Source organism: Leucoraja erinacea, chromosome 7 (genome assembly GCF_028641065.1).
Source record: "Leucoraja erinacea ecotype New England chromosome 7, Leri_hhj_1, whole genome shotgun sequence".
Lineage (NCBI taxonomy): Eukaryota > Metazoa > Chordata > Chondrichthyes > Rajiformes > Rajidae > Leucoraja > Leucoraja erinaceus.
In genome coordinates this window covers 29,372,829-29,392,524 of record NC_073383.1, presented here as the reverse complement: position 1 = coordinate 29,392,524, position 19,696 = coordinate 29,372,829, and the positions used below count along the sequence as shown (strand labels likewise).

General features: G+C 43.2%; 1 protein-coding gene across 4 annotated transcripts in view; it reads left to right on the top strand.

Moving 5' to 3' along the window:
- Positions 1 to 19,696, top strand: part of LOC129698809 (activin receptor type-1-like) — a 72,970-nt gene that overhangs the window by 37,234 nt on the left and 16,040 nt on the right. For all 4 annotated transcript variants that reach the window (XM_055638102.1, XM_055638103.1, XM_055638101.1 and 1 more), the window contains 3 exons: positions 10,698 to 10,771; positions 12,419 to 12,682; positions 18,310 to 18,512. In XM_055638102.1, the coding sequence (XP_055494077.1) occupies positions 10,698 to 10,771; positions 12,419 to 12,682; positions 18,310 to 18,512 (541 nt within the window). The remainder of the gene's footprint in view (positions 1 to 10,697; positions 10,772 to 12,418; positions 12,683 to 18,309; positions 18,513 to 19,696) is intronic.

Below are 19,696 nucleotides of genomic sequence, written 5' to 3'. Positions count from 1 at the left end.
GACCTCCGAGACAGGATTGTGCCGGGACACAGATCTGGGAAAGGGTATAAAACAATTTCTGCAGCATTGCAGGTCCCGAACAGCACAGTGACCTCTGTTATTCTTAAATGGAAGAACTTTGGAATCACCAGGACTCTACATAGAGCTGGCTGCCCAGCCAAACTGAGCAATCGGAGGAGAAGGGCCGTGGTCAAGGAGGTGACTCACTCTGACAGAGCTCCAGAGTTTCTCTGTGGAGATGGGAGAACCTTCCAGAAGGACAACTATATCTGCAGCGCTCCACCAATCAGGCCTTTATGGTAGAGTGGCCGGACGGAAGCCACTCCTCAGTAAAAGGCACATGACAGCCCGCTTGGAGTTTGCCAAAAGTCATGAGGAACAAGATTCTCGGGTCTGATGAAACCAAGATTGAACTCTTTGGCCTGAATGCCAAGCGTCATGTCTGGAGGAAACCAGGCACCGCTCATCACCTGGCTAATACCATAACTAGGGTGAAGCATGGTGGCGGCAGCATCATGCTGTGGGGATGTTTTTCAGCGGCAGGAACTGGGAGACTATTCAGGATCGAGGGAAAGATGAACAGAACAAAGTACAGGGCGATCCTTGATGAAAACCTGCTCCAGAGTGTTCTGGACCTCAGACTGGGGTGGAGGTTCACCTTCCAACAGGACAACGACCCTAAGCACACAGCCAAGACAACGCAGGCGTGGCTTTGTGACAAGTCTCCTTGAGTGTCAAGGTTTCGTGTCCTTGAGTGGCCCAGCTAGATCCCAGACTCGAATCCAATCGAACGTCTCTGGAGGAACCTGAAAATAGCTGTGCATCGACTGCTCCCTATCCAACCTGACAGAGTTTGAGAGGATCTGCAGAGAAGAATGGGAGTAATTTCCCAAATACAGGTGTGCCAAGCTTGTAGCATCATACCCAAGAAGACTTGAGGCTGTAATCTCTGCCAAAGGTACCTCAACAAAGTACTGAATAAAGGGTCTAAATACTTATGTAAATGTGATATTTCCGTTATTTATTTTTAATTACTTTGCAAAAATTTCTAAACGCCTGTTTTCGCTTTTTTATTATGGGGTATTGTGTGTAGATTGATGATTTAAAAAAAAAAAATTAATCCATTTTAGAATAAGGCTGTAATGTAACGAAAAGTGGAAAAAATGAAGGGGTTTAAATACTTTCTGAATGCACTGTACGATGGTGGCATTTAAGAGGCTTTTAGAATAGCACATGGAAGAGTAGGGAATAGATCGTTATGGAGCACACACTGGCAGATAGGATAACCTTAACGGCGTCATGTTCGGCACAAACAATGTGGACTTGCTTGTTCCATCTATGTTCAACAACTGTTCAATGAATCTATGACTTTTCATTAGAGCGCATCTCTTTTTGAACCATTTTGTGTTTCGGGGCAGTTTTTGTCATCAATGCCCCTGCTCAAACCAATGTATTTTCTGTCTGTTATTTGAAAAGTGCCCTTTTGATTGTGCAGACGACCAATGGAGATGGATAATTAGCAGTTGCTTTTGTGAAAGAGGCTGAGGGTTGCATTACAATTTTACAAGACATTGGTGAGGCTGCATTTGAAGTATTGCGAGCAGTTTTGGTCACCCTCCTATAGGAAAGATGTCATTAAGCTGGAAAGAGTGCAGAGAAGATTTATGAGGATGTTGCCAGGACGAGGGCCTGAGCTATAGGTAGAGGTTCGGCAGGCTAGGACTTTATTTCTTGGAGTGCAGGAGACAGAGGGGATATCTTACACAGAGGTGTATATAAATCATGAGGGTGAATGAAGTATTTTTCCCAGGGTAGTGGAATTGAGAGCTACAGGGCATAGGTTTACGATGAGAGGGGAAAGATGTAATAGCAACCTGAAGGACGACACAAAATTGTGGTTTATGGAATGACCTGCCAGAGGAAGTTGCTGGGACAGGTACTTAACTTATAAAGGCATATATAGGAAACGTTGAGAGGGATATGGTCTAGATATGTGCAAATGGGAATAGCTGGGATGGAGCCTCTTGGTTGGCAGGGATGATTTGGGCAAAAGTGCCTGTTTCTGTGCTATATTTACACATCATTTGTAATGGCCCTTCTCATTTTTTCATTGCAAAGGATGGATTACAAAACATTTTGACCTTAGTGCACGACCCAGTCCATTATAGTAGTTTAAAAGCAGCTGTTTTTCTTGCAAATGATTATTTATGGAGAGTGACCTCATTGCAGATATTAAATGCTTGTACAAAATTTAGTTGAAACGAACCTTCAGAGCAGCCCCATGCATATTTAATTTTGCTCAGGCCTTTTCTGTTCTGTTTAGTTTAGAGAGACAGTGTGGGGGGGGAAAAAGGCCCTTCGGCCCACTGATCCGCCCCGATCCCGATGCGCTAGTTTTATCCTAAACACCAGGGGCAATATACAGTAGCCAATTAACCTACGAACTTGCACGTTTTTTGAATGTGGGAGAAAACCCATGCGGTCACATGGGGTTGAGAGGGAAAGAAAGATCAGGCATGATTTAATGGCGCAGTGGACTTGGATGGGCAGAGTGTCCTAAATCTGCTTTCAGGTGAGGCAGAGGTTCACTTGCACCTCCTCCAACCTCCTCTACTGTAGGTGTCAACTTCTGTACATCGGCGAGACCAAGCGCAGGTCGTTTCGCTGAACACCTTCGCTCAGTCTGCCTTAACCTACCTGAGCTCCCGGTTGTTCAGCACTTTAACTCCCCCTCCCACCTTTTCTGTCCTGGGCCCCCTCCATTGTCAGAGTGAGGTCCAGTGCAAATTGGAGGAACAGCACCTCGTATTTTGCTTGGGCAGCTTGCACCCCAGCGGTATGAACATTGACTTCTCTAACTTCAAGTAACCCTTACTTTCCCTCTCTCTCCATCCCCTCCCCCATCTCCGTTCTCCCACCAGTCTTACTGTCTTCGACTACAATCTATCTCTATCCCGCCCACTCCCCTGACATCCGTCTGAATAAGGGTCTCGACCCGAAACGTCACCCATTCCTTCTCTCCAGAGATGCTGCCTGGCCCACTGAGTTACTTCAGCATTTTGTGTCTAACACAATCTAATGTTGTTTAACACAATCTATCACCTTGTAACTTCATATAACACAATCTAATGTCATATAACACAATCTATATCATAGAACATAATCTAACAGATAACACAATCTAACATCATGTAGCGTCATTTAACAATCTGTCATATAACACACTCTGATATATAACACATAACGTCATATAACACATTCTAACATCAGAATCTAACTTCGTATAACACAATCTAACATCATGTAACATAATATAAGTAACTGAAAGTAAGCATGCAGGTACAGCAGGCAGTGAAGAAAGCTAATGGCATGTTGGACTTCATTGCAAGAGGATTTGAGTTTAGGAGCAAGGAGGTCCTACTGCAGTTGTACAGGGCCCTGGTGAGACCGCATCTGGAGTATTGTGTGCATTTTTGGTCTCCTAATTTGAGGAAGGACATTCTTGCTATTGAGGGAATGCAGTATAGGTTCACCAGGTTAATTCCGGGATAGCGAGTACACCGGAGTTTGGTGTAGGAGATCTTGTTGATGAGTATTCTGGACCCGCTGGCCACTACTTTAGATTTTGTATCTCATCCCATTTGTGGTCGGCATTGACACAGTGAGATGAAGGACCTGTTTCAATGCTCAATCAATCACATCAAAAATCTGGCATTAATTGTGTTTTGCAGTATAGTCAGGTGGAATATTTATTTGTTACATTTTGCATACAAACTGTCCACATGAAGCAACCTATATATTTCATATGTAGAAACAAGGAATTGCAGATGCTGATTTACAAAAAAAGACAAAGTGCTGGAATAACACAGCGGGTCCAGTAACATCTCTGTAGACCATGGATAGGTGACGTTTCGAGTCGGGGCCCTTCTTCAAACTTGCTATACTTCTTCAAAAGTATCTTTAATACTTCGGTTTTGGTTGAGATCAGTTACATTTGGTTTGCATAAGGAGTAAAACCTGTTGCAGTGCCTGCTTCAATTCCACTGAATTAAATACTAGAATTGTTTTCCTCCATTGGTTTATCTACGTCTTTTCAGATTTTGCAGAATATTTGCTCTATAGATTAAAAAAAGATCAAACTGATTCAAGTAACCATTTAAATATTCCTTACACATGTGTGTGGCTTGATTTTATTTAATTTAGTTTATTATTGTCACATGTACTGTGATGCGGTGAAAAACTTGTTTGTGTGCTGTCTAGTCCATAAAAAAAGGCTATCCACAAGCCGTCCACAGTGCAAAGATAAAGTGATCGTGTGGGTTTTCCTCGGGTGCTCCGGTTTCCTCCTGCATTCCAAAGAAGTGCAGGTTTGTAGGTTAATTGACCCTCTGTAAATTGCCCCTAGTGTGAGTGTGGGATGCAAAACTAGCATAACATAGAACTAGTGTGCAGGTAATCGATGGTCCGTGTTGACTCTGTGGGCTGCAGGCCTGTTTCCATGCTCTATCTCTTAACTACCATGTGTATACCTAGATCTCAGAATCTACCATGCTTATTTTTCATAATCCCAGGGTGATATTCTAACTCCACTACGCCAGTGCTTGGTTTGTGATGTTAAAAAAAAAACCCAATGGGATGGTTTAATGTTTGTTTGTTTACCGAATGTAAATCGTGACATTGATTTTGAAATGTGAAAATAGTCTCAAACAAACATTTGACCAAATGTGACCAGAACTTAAAGAAAGGTAACTTTGAGGGTATGAGACGTGAATTGGCCAAGATTGACTGGCAATTAATTCTAAAAGGGTTGACGGTGGATATGCAATGGAAGACATTTAAAGACTGCATGGATGAACTACAAAAATTGTTCATCCCAGTTTGGCAAAAGAATAAATCAGGGAAGGTAGTGCATCCGTGGATAACAAGGAAAATCAGGGATAGTATCAAAGCGAAGGATGATGCGTACAAATTAGCCAGAAAAAACAGCATACCGGAGGACTGGGAGAAATTCAGAGACCAGCAGAGGAGGACGAAGGGCTTAATTAGGAAAGGAAAAATGGATTATGAAAGAAAACTGGCAGGGAACATAAAAACTGACAGCAAAGGTTTTTATAGATATGTGAAAAGAAAGAGATTAGTTAAAACAAATGTAGGTCCCTTGCAGTCAGAAACAGGTGAGTTGATCATGGGGAACAAGGATATGGCGGACCAATTGAATAACTACTTTGGTTCCGTCTTCACTAAGGAAGACATAAATAATCTGCCAGAAATAGCAGGGGACTGCGGGTCAAAGGAGTTGGAGGAATTGAGTGAAATCCAGGTTAGTCGGGAAGTGGTGTTGGGTAAATTGAATGGATTAAAGGCCAATAAATCCCCAGGGCCAGATAGGCTGCATCCCAGAGTACTTGAGGAAGTAGCTCCAGAAATAGTGGATGCATTAGTAATAATCTTTCAAAACTCTTTAGATTCTGGAGTAGTTCCAGAGGATTGGTGGGTAGCAAACCATAACCCCACTTTTTAAGAAGGGAGGGAGAGAGAAAATGGGGAATTACAGACCAGTTAGTCTAACATCGGTAGTGGGGAAACTGCTAGAGTCAGTTATTAAAGATGGGATAGCAGCACATTTGGAAAGTGGTGAAATCATTGGACAAAGTCAGCATGGATTTACGAAAGGTAAATCATGTCTGACGAATCTTATAAAATTTTTCGAGGATGTAACTAGTAGCGTGGATAGGGGAGAACCAGTGGATGTGGTGTATCTGGACTTCCAGAAGGCTTTCGACAAGGTCCCACATAAGAGATTAGTATACAAACTTAAAGCACACGGCATTGGGGGTTCAGTATTGATGTGGATAGAGAACTGGCTGGCAAACAGGAAGCAAAGAGTAGGAGTAAACTGGTCCCTTTTCACAATGGCAGGCAGTGACTAGTGGGGTACCGCAAGGCTCAGTGCTGGGACCCCAGCTATTTACAATATATATTAATGATCTGGATGAGGGAATTGAAGGCAATATCTCCAAGTTTGCGGATGACACTAAGCTGGGGGGCAGTGTTAGCTGTGAGGAGGATGCTAGGAGACTGCAAGGTGACTTGGATAGGCTGGGTGAGTGGGCAAATGTTTGGCAGATGCAGTATAATGTGGATAAATGTGAGGTTATCCATTTTGGTGGCAAAAACGGGAAAGCAGACTATTATCTAAATGGTGGCCGATTGGGAAAGGGGGAGATGCAGCGAGACCTGGGTGTCATGGTACACCAGTCATTGAAGGTAGGCATGCAGGTGCAGCAGGCAGTAAAGAAAGCGAATGGTATGTTGGCTTTCATAGCAAAAGGATTTGAGTATAGGAGCAGGGAGGTTCTACTGCAGTTGTACAGGGTCTTGGTGAGACCACACCTGGAGTTTTGCCTACAGTTTTGGTCTCCAAATCTGAGGAAGGACATTATTGCCATAGAGGGAGTGCAGAGAAGGTTCACCAGACTGATTCCTGGGATGTCAGGACTGTCTTATGAAGAAAGACTAGACAGACTTGGTTTATACTCTCTAGAATTTAGGAGATTGAGAGGGGATCTTATAGAAACTTACAAAATTCTTAAGGGGTTGGACGGGCTAGATGCAGGAAGATTGTTCCCGATGTTGGGGAAGTCCAGGACAAGGGGTCACAGCTTAAAGATAAGGGGGAAATCTTTTAAAACCGAGATGAGAAGAACTTTTTTCACACGGAGAATGGTGAATCTCTGGAACTCTCTGCCACAGAGGGTAGTCGAGGCCAATTCATTGGCTATATTTAAGAGGGAGTTAGATGTGGCCCTTGTGGCTAAGGGGATCAGAGGGTATGGAGAGAAGGCAGGTACAGGATACTTAGTTGGATGATCAGCCATGATCATATTGAATGGCGGTGCAGGCTCGAAGGGCCGAATGGCCTACTCCTGCACCTAATTTCCATGTTTCTATGTGGCTGCCTAATGCACAGATCCAACAGCAGACATCCTGAAATTCAGAAACATGATTTCAGCAGTAGTTGGGCTTCTGATAGTGGTTTCATCTTTTAAGAGCTTCGGCAGCCCAAAGTGCTGTACCATCCACCTTCCCCAGCCTTGACTGTAAAAACTGGAGGCTATTTTATTTTTCATGTTTATTCAAGCATTGTTAACTTTATGTTCTGTAGGCTTTCGGGCTACTGATTTCATTGGGACTCGTTAATAGCTTAGAATCGAGAGTGTTTAATTGTCATATGTACTGACAACAGAAAAATGAAACTCCAACTTGCTGTAGCTTAACAAGTGTGTAAATGTAATAAGGTGTAGATATAATCATAATACAATAAACTAACAACTAATATTAGTTTACAAAACCAAAGTCCTTAGTGCAACCATTATTCCCGTTATCCTGTATCTGTACACTGAATGGCTCGATGGTAGTCGTGTATTTCAGCTGACTGGATAGCACCCAACAAAAAGCTTTTCACTGCACCTTGATATATGTGACAATAAACTAAACCAGATATATAGTCTATAAGATCATTGTTGTTGAGTTTGTGTATTGTTTATTGTACAGTATTTGGAGTCTAATGGTTGTTGGGAAGAAGCTGTTCTTGAACCTAGTGGTCACGATTTTCAGGCTCTTGTACCTTCATCCCGATGGCCGGAGTGAAATGGGAGTGTGGCCAGGGTGGTGTGGGTCTTTTGATATTGGCTGCCCTTTTGAGGCAGTGTTTCTTATAGACTTTGTTGGTTTGGTTTTTATACCTAGTGTGTATTTCTACACCAGACTTTGTTCTGAACCACGGAGTCCAAAACTTGGGTTCATCTTTGGAGTGTTGGGAATTGTGTGTGTTGTCTCTCTCTCCTTGTTTACCATTCCCCCATCTCTAATCCCAGAGAGCATTTACCAAAGACTGATTGGCTTTGAATATCTAGTACAGGGAGTTGTCTTGGATACAGAGCTGGTTACAGCTTCTAGAGTTTGCACAGTAGGTTGAGTCATGCAAGTCTGGCCCAGGCATGCATAATTGCATTGACTTGTGACACTATTATCATATGAGCAATTGTGTTTTTAGAGTTTATCTGCAGCAGAAAACATTTTTTACTGTAGAAGTGGAGAGTTTGTGATTTTTAAATGAAAAAAAATAAACTTTACATAGAACATGGAAAATTATAGCACAGGAACAGGCCGTTCGGCCTACAATATCTGTAGGTATGTTGCAAAGCCTACCTGAAGCGTCGCTGAAAATCTGTCCCAGCCCGTGTGCGCGATTTTGGCGCCGTTTAGAGGGGGGCGGGTTTAAAACGCGACTTTTCACTAGGCTGTTCAAATCGAGGTTTTTCAGCCTAGTTAATTATTAACGAAAAATCGCTGGAAGATTCCGTAGCTGGAGCTAGTTTTAGTTTTAAGGGCTTTCTATACTTGTTATAGTAGGTTAAAAATTAACCTCTAAACCCCCGACCGCCGGCAACGGGTCGGATCTCATACAGCAGACAACAGAAGGTAGGCTGTTTATTTTTACATTAAAAAGGGCTTCTTAAGATCCCTTTATACAAAGTTTAAAGTTGCGAGTAGCTAATTTTGGGCCCATTATATCCCGCAGTATTTTTCTGGGCATTTGAGGGCACAAATCTACCGCAATGTGAACGTTCTAAACCAGCGCGTTCACAGGAACCCACTAGAAAGCTGATTTAAATGGACTTTAATTTACAGCAATTGAACACTAAATTCCTTCCATTTGGCCTATAAATTGATGTAAATGAGACTTAAAAATCATGTTTTATTGTGAATTATTTGTGAATATTATTTGGACTCTTAGGCTATTTAAAAATGTTAATCATTTATTAAGAAATGGATAGATGTTTAGATCTAGTAATTGGTCGGAAATTAGCTACAATTGGGTAACTAACTAATTATATGCTTTAATTTCAGGTCATCCAAGTAAGATTATTTTATATTTGTTTCAGAATGCTTCAATCGATGATAACTGAAAATTTCATTCAGTTCTCTTAATTTTTAAGAAAGTTATGGGCTTTTGACTGTCCACGATCACAGTTTTTTTGTTATGTCCATAGAAAATCAATAGGGAACAAGATGCTAATTTCTGAGTATGAAAATGGCCATAACCTTTTAAATACTTGAGATATGAAAGTGAATTATGTGTCAAATTAAACTTATTTTTATGCTTTATCTGATGGGATAAATTGCAGACTTGATTTTTTAAATCTCAAAATTTTGTAACATTGCTAATATCTGTGCCCCGCACATCATTAAACTTTGTCCCTCTCACAAAGCTATGGTGTTTGACATTTTCCACCCCGGGTAAAAAGATTCTGACTGTCTAACCGATCCATGCCTTTCATAATTATCCCCTCAAACTGTTGTGGAAAAAATGTCAAATTGTGTCCACCTTCCTCTTATAAGCTACAGCCCCTAATCCAAGCATCATTCTGGTAAACTTCCTCTGCACCCTCTCCAAAGCCTCCACATCCTGTAATGAGGCGACCAGAACTGCCCACAGGGCCTCCATATTGTTGTTCATGAAAAATATATTCAAAAAAAAATATTGCAAAGCTCTTTATATATTTTTAGTGGTAGTCTGTACATAATGTGGCAACAATATATACATAAGAAAACAGTGCAAAGTTATTTATTTATTTTTAGTAGACATAAATGCTGGAGAAACTCAGCGGGAGAGGCAGCATCTATGGAGCGAAGGAATAGGTGATGTTTCGGGACCCGAAACGTCACCTATTCCTTCGCTCCATAGATGCTGCCTCACCCGCTGAGTTTCTCCAGCATTTTTGTCTACCTTTGATTTTTCCAGCATCTGCAGTTCTTTCTTAAACGTATATATTTTTAGTGGTGGACCCTACATAGCGTGGCTGGCTTTTGTAAATGGTAGAGTTAGTGCATATGCTTTGTACATGCCCCCCTTGGGTGGTAACCCCATCTGTGTTTTGAGTGGAGTCGGGGGAGGGCCCCCTCTGGCCCTCGACGTAGAGGCTGGGACCCTGGGTGTCCTGCTGGGTGCTGCATATGGAGCCACGAGTCTTGCAGGTAGTGAAGGTTGTTCTCCCATTTACTTTGTGGGGCTGCGCTGTTCTTCGGTGACCAAGTCTCAAGTGACACACAATTTGAATAGAATGCACCACTGAGCCTGTTTCTGCTCCCACAGCCTACTCTTTGGATGGCTGCCATTTTCCCTTGTTAATGAAGGCAAGCAGAGGGCAAGGGTGTTCAGCACTGAAATATAACTTGCTTCCTTTTGCATCAGGGTTATTAAAAAAAAATCTCTTGGTTAAATATTTGGCATGTTAACATTTTTAAAGATCTTTGGTAACCGTGAATGTGAAATCTGGTGGGTTTCAGCATTATCTCAGTCAAGTGGTGACCAGCTGAATGCTGACAGTTTCCAAATCTGTGGCGAGCTTTCAGCTGTCTAAACACAGAGTTGGATGGAGCCAGATAACCTATTTTGAGAAAAATCACATTGTGAAGCATGCAAGCTGGTTGGATAACTGGGACTGTGGTTTCAAAAATATCCCGGGGCTAGGGTGTGTTTGGATGACACAAATATAATGTCTATGTCTGTATTTGTGGATTGCAATTGTTTCTTCATTTGCTGGTACATTATCCCCTTTGGAATTTTAGAAAACTATCCTGACGAGGTAAAGATTATTTAAATTGACCTCGTAATTTGTTTTTTGTTTTAGTTCTACAATGCTGACTGGTACGATGATTCTTCCTCTGATGACGACGCTGGCTTTTCTAAGTGTTCGTTGTGAAGGTAAGGCATAACAATTAACTATAGAAAGACACAAAGTGTTGGAGTAACCCAGCAGGTCAGATAGCATCTCTAGAGAACATGATAGGTGACGTTTCATGGTCAGACTGACAACTATCAACTATCTGTGGTTCTCCGGGGATGCTGCCTGACCCGCTGAGTTTCTTTAGCATTTTGTGTATTTATTTGGTATAAACCAGCATCTGCAATTCCTTGTTTGCTACAATTAACTGTTGCATGTTAACATTATAGCAAGTGCACAGTGAAGCATCTCAAGGTGGCTCATCAAACAAAACCATGGCCTCCAGTCTAACATAATGCATTTGGTGTTTACAACATGTGGCCGCCCATGGTGCCGGAGAAACCGGAACCAGATCATTTTCGTGGAGAACCTGAATTCAGACCATTCAGACAGAAATGAGTTGGAACTTTAGTTTTAATTCTATTCCCAATCCCCACTCTGACCTACCTATGTGGCATTTGGTGCTGCTATAACAATGCCCAAGGTAAACGTGTCCAAGAAGGAACTGCAGATGCTAGAAAATCGAAGGTACACAAAAATGCTGGAAAAACTCAGCGGGTGCAGCAGCATCTATGGAGCGAAGTCTGAAGAAGGGTTTCGGCCCGAAACGTCACCTATTTCCTTTGCTCCAAAGATGCTGCTGCACCCGCTGAGTTTCTCCAGCATTTTTGTGTACCTCCCAAGGTAAACCTGTTAGGCCTTTTGGGCACATTGCAGTCTTCCAGACTTGATTGAATTCTATAACTTGATAACTTTCTTTCTAACTGAATTAGAACCGGCCTTTTTTGATGCAGTGTAATCCATTTGTGAGATTGATTCTTTTTTTTTCTCTCCTCTCCATCAGCACAATCTGTTCTGCACTGTCAGTGTTAATTACTTTATTTGTATTTTTCACTCTCCGGGTTCCTTCCATCTCTTACCTTTTGTTCATTTCCTTTCTGAAGGGCCTGTTCCTGTGTTGGTGTATGTTCATTGGTGTACATCCAAATTATGGATAAAAAAGGTTTAGAGGGAATGTGCAGGAAGGAATTGCAGATGCTGGTTTACATCGAAGATGGACACAAAATACTGGAGTAACTGTGGGTCAGGCAGCACCTCTGGAGAAAATAAATAAGTGACACTTCAGAACCCTTCTTCAGACTGAAAGTAGAGATCCCTATTCTCCAGAGATGCTGCCTGACCCGCTGAGTTACTCCAGTATCTTGTGTCCATCTAAAGTTTAGAGAGATATGGACTAAACATGGGAAAATGTGTCTATTCTAGATGGGGCATCTTGGTTGGCATAGATGGGTTGGGCCAGAGGGCCTGTTTCTGTGCCGTGTGACTCTATGCTTCGAAAGAGTTAACATGTCAAATGCTCATTATTTTCGCCGAAACTAACTAGCATTTGAAAAGGTACACAAAAATGCTGGAGAAACTCAGCGGCTCAGGCAGCATCTCTTAGCATTTGAAAATTATAGTTGTGATTCTTTGAGATTCTTATCTAACATTGACCAATTAGGGAAAATTTAGCTTCCATACATCTTTGTCTTCATTCTTGGTAAAGCATCTATAAATTTGGTTGCGTGTTTAATTGACTGGAGTCCGAAGTCTGCTCATCAAGTGATGTTTCGAATTTTGCTTCATAGATAAGGAAAAAAAGCTGAAGACCAATCATTTCAAATGCGTGTGTGAAGGGATGTTTTGTGGAGGAGAGAACCAGTGTGTTGGACAACAGTGCTTTGCATCGCTCAGCATAAATGACGGACATCCTGTTTATCAGAAAGGTTGCTTTGAAGTGTATGAACAGGGCAAGCTAACGTGCAAAACTCCACCATCAGCAGATCAAACAGTCGTGTGTTGCCGGGGCTATTTGTGTAATATGAACATCACAGCTCAACTGCCATCAAAAGGTAAAACCTATCTCTTTTCCTTCATTCCTTGGATCATTAATGGTTTCCAAAAAACAATTGGCAGGGACGGCACAGTGGCGTAGATGATAGAGCTGCTGACACTCAGTGTCAGAAACCGGGGTTCAATCCTGACCTCAGCCGCTGTCTGTGTGTGGAGTTTGTACGTTCTCCCTGTGACCGCGTGGGTTTTCTCTGTGTGGTATAGTGCTAATGTTCGGGGTGATTGCTGGTCGGCACGAAGGGCCTGTTTCCACACTCCATCTTTGAAGTCAAAGGTTGAAAGTAACTCCCAAAGTCGTGAGGGTTTATAGGTTAATTGGCCTCTGTAAATTGCCTCTAGTGTGTATGGAGTGGATGAGAAAGTGGGATAACACAGTACTCATGTGAAAGGCTGTATCTCTAAACTAAACTTTTATATTTGGATATTTGCTATCTGTTAAAACACTGCTTTTACATGTGGTAGGCCAACATGTAATATACAAAGTCCTAATTGGCACGCTGTCGTATCAGGGAGACTTTATCTATGAGGCATAGACTTAGCTCAGTACATTGTCTTGAATTAACTGGACTCAAAGGATGTACTCTCGTGCCATTTGCAAACTTTTTGTTCTTCTGAAAGTTTTGAAGAATGCAATGATAAAGCTCAGGAGAGACAGGAGACGGATGCAAAATGCTGGAGTAACTCAGCGTGTTAGGCAGCATCTCTGGAGAAAAGGAACCCAGGAGACTGTTGGAATGATTTATTTTAAATTGTGCACTGTGGTATAGCAGGGCTCTCACTTTTTTTCCCTGTTGCCAGCCGGGCAACCTCGGCAGCTTTTTAGGTTGCCAAATGCAGGGCTGCCAACTCTCACGCTTTGAGCGTGAGAATCACGCCCTCAAGCAAACTCTCACGCCCTCACGCTGATCAGAAATTTCTCACGCTCTATGGTAATTCGGTGATCACTGAAAATTTCAAATCTCTGATAAATTGCATGGTCCGCGGGTGTTGAAGAGCCGGGGCTGAGGGAGGGATGGAAGCAGAACCAGCCGCGGGAAAAGATGCGGGGAGCCGGGACTGGTGAGTGTTTGCGGGGCTGTCGAGTCAGACGTTCGCTGCAGCTCCGGCCATGGAGCACTCCGGACAGTGCAAGAGTCCCCGGGCCGTCGGAGGCATCGATAGCTTTGCGCCGCTGCCGCTGCTGCAAGAGTCTCTGTGCTGAAGGGACAGACTCTCAAAGGGAGATGGAGAGAGAGAGAGAGAGGGGAAGGAGACAGGGAGACAGTGAGGAGAGAGAGAGGGGAGAGACAGAGCGGGAGTGAATGGAGAGAGAGAGGGGGGAGAGGGGGGGAGAGAGGGGGTGAGAGTGAGGGGTGGAGGGGGGGGGAGAGAGAGAGGGGAGAGGGGTGAGGGGGTCGAGAGGGAGGAGAGGTTAGGAGAGAGGGGTGGTAAAAGGGAGAGGGGTGGTAAAAGAGAGGGGTAAGAGAAACGGCGGAGAGAGATGGGGGGGCAAACAGAAAAGAGATAGACAGGAGAAAGAGGGAGGGGAGAGAGAGCCAGGGGGAGAGTGAGGTGAGGGAGAAATGAGAGAGGAGGAGGAGAGAGATGAGAGAGGGGGAAGAGAGATAGGTGTGAGGAGAAACAGAGTGTGTGGAGAGGGGGAGATGGAGAGAGGGGGAAGCAAGAGGGAGAAGAAAGAGGGGGGAGAGAGGGAGGGGAGAGTGAGGTGGGAGGGAGAGGGGACGAGAGAGAGAGGGGAAGAGAGAGGGGGGAGAGAGAAGAGAGGGGAGGGGGGAGAGGAGAGACCGAGAGACAGAGAGGGGAAGGAGAGGGGGAGAGATAGAGGGGGTTGAGAGAGGAGAGCGAGCGGAAGAGGGGGGAGAGCGAGTCTTTGTGCCAAATTCGCCCAGGTGACCGGCATGGATCAGGCTGCAGCTCGGTGCATCCTGGAGGACAACCAGTGGCTGCTGGAAGTAAGTACCAAGCACTGGGTAGAAACGGTGGAAGATAGTGGACTTCAAATGGGGGTGGTTGGAGAAAGCATCCTGCTTGCCTGCTAGATTTTCACTTACTGTAACTGCAGGAAAAATGTTCCCGATGTTGGGGGCGTTCAGAACCATGGGTCACAGTTTAAGAATAAAGGGGGGGCCAGTTAGGACTGAGATGAGAACAAACTTTCTTCACGCAGAGAGTTGTGAATCTGTGGAATTCTCTGCCACAGAATGCAGTGCAGGCCAATTCACTGGATGTTTTCAAGAGAGAGTTACATTTAGTTCTTGGGGCTAACGACATCAAGGGATATGGGGAAAAACAGGAAAGAGGTACTGATTTTAGATGAATAGCCATGATCAAATTGAATGGCAGTGCTGGCTCGAAGGGCCGATGGCCTATTCCTGCATCTATTTTCTATGTTTCTATGCTTCAGTATATGGCAATAAAACTCGATCACTTGATTTTGAAGCATTCATGCATGGTGGAGGTATAATGTAGTCATAGAGTGATACAGTGTGAAAACAGGCCCTTCGGCGCAATTTTCCCACACCCGCCAACATGTCCCAGCTACGCTACCTGCTTTTGGTCCATACCTCCAAACCTGTCCTAGCCATGTATCAGTCTAACTTTTTCTTAAATGTTGGGATGGTCCGTGCCTCAACTACCTCCTCTGGCAGCTTGTTCCATACACCTATCACCCTTTGTGTGGATAAAGTTACCCCTTAAAAAGTTACCTCTATAAAAATACTTCATACAAGAAACATTGAAATCATACTTCTACAGTGCACTAAAACATGATATTAATACATCAAATTTCAAAAAGTTCCTACCGTGGGAAGGGGGACACCCTTCTTCCACACCCTCTCCCCACTCGGTTGCTCCACTCCTTCACTGGGTACCCCCAAGGCCAGTGATCAGTGATCGCTCAGCCTCCCCCCTTTCAAAAACGCTCCAATCCAATTTAAAGCATATATATTGCATTCAAGTGTAAGTTAAAAGACTCGCTACAGTATACACCATATTGCACAATTTCAAGCTTAAAACATGCAAACGTACCGCACCAATGGGAGGGGGACACCCCCACCCCCCTCCTCCCGGTCGCTATGCTCCCTCAGGCTTGGTCTCGCAATTTCTCACTCCCAACTCTCACCCAATGTTGGCAGCCCTGCAAATGACAGTTTAGGTGGTCATTTAAGACGGCTTGCATGACGCGTGCGATAATGTGCTCAGAGCATGATTCCACTAGTGAGAGAGTCTCGGACCAGAGGGCACAGCCTCAGAATGAAAGGATGCACTTTCAGAATGGAGATGAAGATGTTCTTTAATCAGAGTGTGGTGAATCTGTCGATTCATTGCCACAATTGGCTGTGGAGATCGTTGCTGGGTATTTTTAAAGCAGAGATTCATAGATTATTGGCTAGTACAGGTGTCAAAGATTAGGCAGGAGAATAGGGTTGAGAGAGAAAAGTAGATCAGCCATGATTTGAATGGTGAAGTAGACGCGAGGGGCTGAATGGCCTAATTCTCCTATGCCCTATGATCTTTTGGTTATTGAACCTGCAATAACTAGCTCACCTGGCAGTTCATTTCATATAACCTACTGCTTCAGGCATCTTCATTTACTGTGGTTTTGAAGTATAATTGGGTGGGGCAACCAGCTGTATTTAATTATTTTTTTTTTCTCTTTGGTTTTGCAAGTTAAAAGTCTTTTAATTTAGTTTCTTGTCACGTGTACCGAGATAGTGAAAAGCTTTTTATTGCGTGCTAACCAGTCAGCGGAAAGACTATACATAATTGCAATCAAGCCACCCACAGTGTACAGCTACGCGATAAAGGGAATAACTTTTAGTGCAATAAGTTAATCTCTTGGTTAATGGTTCTTGGCAAAGTTTTTCTTCTGAGACCACATGCATGAGTCGCGAGATTTTGGCACCATGTCTAAAACTTGCGCTCGGCCATCTGGTGTTGAACAAGATACCTCAATACCACAGATCGGAGAGGAATATAAAATAAATATTCTTTATCTGCAACATCTATACAACCAATGTCTGTCCAAACATTTCCTGTAGCTAATAGCCTCTAAACCAGGCTGCATTCTGGCAAACCCCCTCTGCATCCTTTCCAATGCCTTGACTTTAGACTTGCAGGGCTATAAATTAATATATATTATCCGACAATAGATTAATTAATAAAATAAATAGAATAAATTAACATGCCCTTTGGCCCACTGAGTCTGCACTGACCAGCAATCGGCCCTTCACAATTCTACCACAACTAGAGAGCGGTCCTGAATTACTATCTATCTCATTGGTGACCCTCAAACTATCTTTGATCGGACTATTGGCTTTTATCTTGCGCTAAACTTTAATCCCTTCATCATGTATCTGTACTCTGTGGATGGCTCGATTGTAATCGTGTATTGTCTTTCTGCTGACTGGTTAGCATGCAACTAAAGCTTTTACCTGTAGCCCAGTCGGTACACGTGACAATAAACTAAACTGAACTGAGCTCTGTACACTAGCACTATGCTGCACACAATCCCAGGGACACCTTTAGATTCTGCAGTCTGAAGTAGGGTGCCGACCCGAAATGCTACCCGGCCTTTTTCTCCAGAGATGCTGCCAGACCCGCTGAGTTACTCCGGCATTTTGTGTCAATCTTTGGTATAAACCAGCATCTGTAGTTCCTTCTCGACACACAATTCTTCCTCTGACCCATATTTGCAATTGCACAGTCTATTGTTCCACCAGGTAGTAATGGGTATACTTTTCACTAACTATGGAAGTATGCACCAGCAGGGCTATAAATTAATATATATTATCTGACAATAGATTAATTAATAAAATAGAATAAATTAATAGTTTATTTAAACCCAATTCATAACGCAATATCATCAAGCTACTTAGTTAAAATGAAAAACATGTATTCAATAGTTATGTTCCTGCCAATTTTAGTGTTTATTAGCTCGGCAGAAGATCTATAGCTGGTGATTATTCCTTTACAAAGCTCAATTGATCATTTGTGTCCATGCAGAGTTGAATTCCTTTAATTCTTTTAGCAAGCAGCACTACAAAGCTAGTGTATGTAATCACTTTTCTAAATAGAAAAAATGTAAACTGCTACCTTTGAATTGTGTTTCTTGAAAAAAAGATTGGAATCTAATTGAAATTGGTGAGAACATAAAAAGAAGTAGGATAGACGTAGGTTCCAACGTCAGCAATGAGGTAGAGGTGACTCGAACGGTACCCTGGCTTATGGAAGGACCGTTCGGAAGCATGATAGCAGAGGGGAAGGAGCTGTTCCTGAGTCTGGTGGGGCATGCTTTCAAGCTTCTGTATTTCCTGTCTGATGTGAGCGGGGAGAAGAAGAAATGACCGGGGTGGGAAGTTCTTTGATTATGTTGATCTTTCCCGAGGCAATGTGAAGCATAGGTGGAGTGAATGGTGGGAAGTCTGGTCTGTGTGATGGACTAGGCTACATCTACAACTCTGCAATTTCTTGCGGTCTAGGGGAGAGCTGTTCCCAGACCAAGCTAGAATGCAATATGACAGAATTGTTTCGACAGTGCAACTGTGGAAGTGTGTGAGAGTCATTATCTTTTCATTATGCACTTGTACAATTTGTGCATTCACTTGTTTCTTTTCTTTCTTCTCAGGAGCACCGGTGGGCTACAGTGCAAGAACCCTGGCTATGGTTGTTGTTGCTCCAGTAATTGTGCTAACCATTGTCACCATGGTGACAGTGGTCATATTGCGAAAGCTTCACCAGAATCAGATGCAAAGACTAAATGCCCGAGAAGCTGAATATGGTGCCATTGATGGATTGATTGCCTCCAATGTTGGTGACAGCACGCTAGCTGTAAGCATTTCGTTTAAAATTTCCACTTTGTTTGTTTCCCGCCCCCTCTTGTCAAAAGCACTATTACCCCTTGTCTATTGTTAATATCAGCATTTCTGCTTTTGTTGCAGTAATTTGAAAACTGGCCAGACTTTATAAACCATTGGCACACGTTCAAGCTAACTTGGAGGTGGGAGGAGGTGATAGGAAATTCTAATCTCTTTTGGGAAATATAGAGTCGTATTTCCAACCCCCTGAATTATACACGCGTCATTTGTTATTAAGGGGCTTGGAATTTGCAATGATAAAATTACGGAGGAGAGCTCATTATTGATAGCGTTTTATGTACACCCAGACTGTGCCACCCACTTGGTTCTTACTTTCAACCTTGAAACCACTAAATTAATATTTGAGCAAGTTTGCAATTTTGGCACATACAAATGTCAGAACATAAGAAACAGGAACAGGCCATTTTTCCTCTTAGGCCTGCCCCACATTCAATGTAATCCTTGCTGATCTACCCTGGGCTCGTGCTCTACACCCCTTCCTGATAGCCCTCATACATGTTTGAAAATAGTGTCCACTTTATATATTTTTTTAAAATCCCCTACGACTTACACGATAGAGTTGCAGAGGTTAATCATTTTCTGTGAGAGGTTCCTACACATCTCTGCTACAAGGGCGGCACAATGGTGCAGCAGTAGAGTTGCTGTCGTGCAGTGCCAGAGTCCCAGGTTTGATCCTGATTATGGGTGCTGTCTGTACGGAGTTTTACGTTCTCCCGGTGTGGCTTTTCTCCGAGTGCACCGGTTTCCTTCCACACTCCATAGATGTAGAGGTTTGTAGGATAATTGGCTTTGATTAAAACATTGTAAATTGTCCCCAGTGCCTAGGATAATGTTAGTGTGCGGGATGAAAGGGTGAATCTAGTGTGAAAGGGTGATCATTGGTCAGCGTGGACAGGAAAATAGCAGATGGAGTTTAACTCAAGCAAGTGTGAAGTGCTGCACTTTGGGAGGTTGAATGGAAGGAGAAAGTATACAGTTCATGGCAAGACCTTTAACAGCATTGATGTAGAGAAGGATCTTGGTGTCCAAATCTATAGCTCCCTGAAAGTGGCAACACAAGTTGATAGAATGGTAAAAAAGGTGTCTGGTATGCTTGCTTCAACAGTCAGGGCATTGAGTATAGCAGTAAAAGAGTCA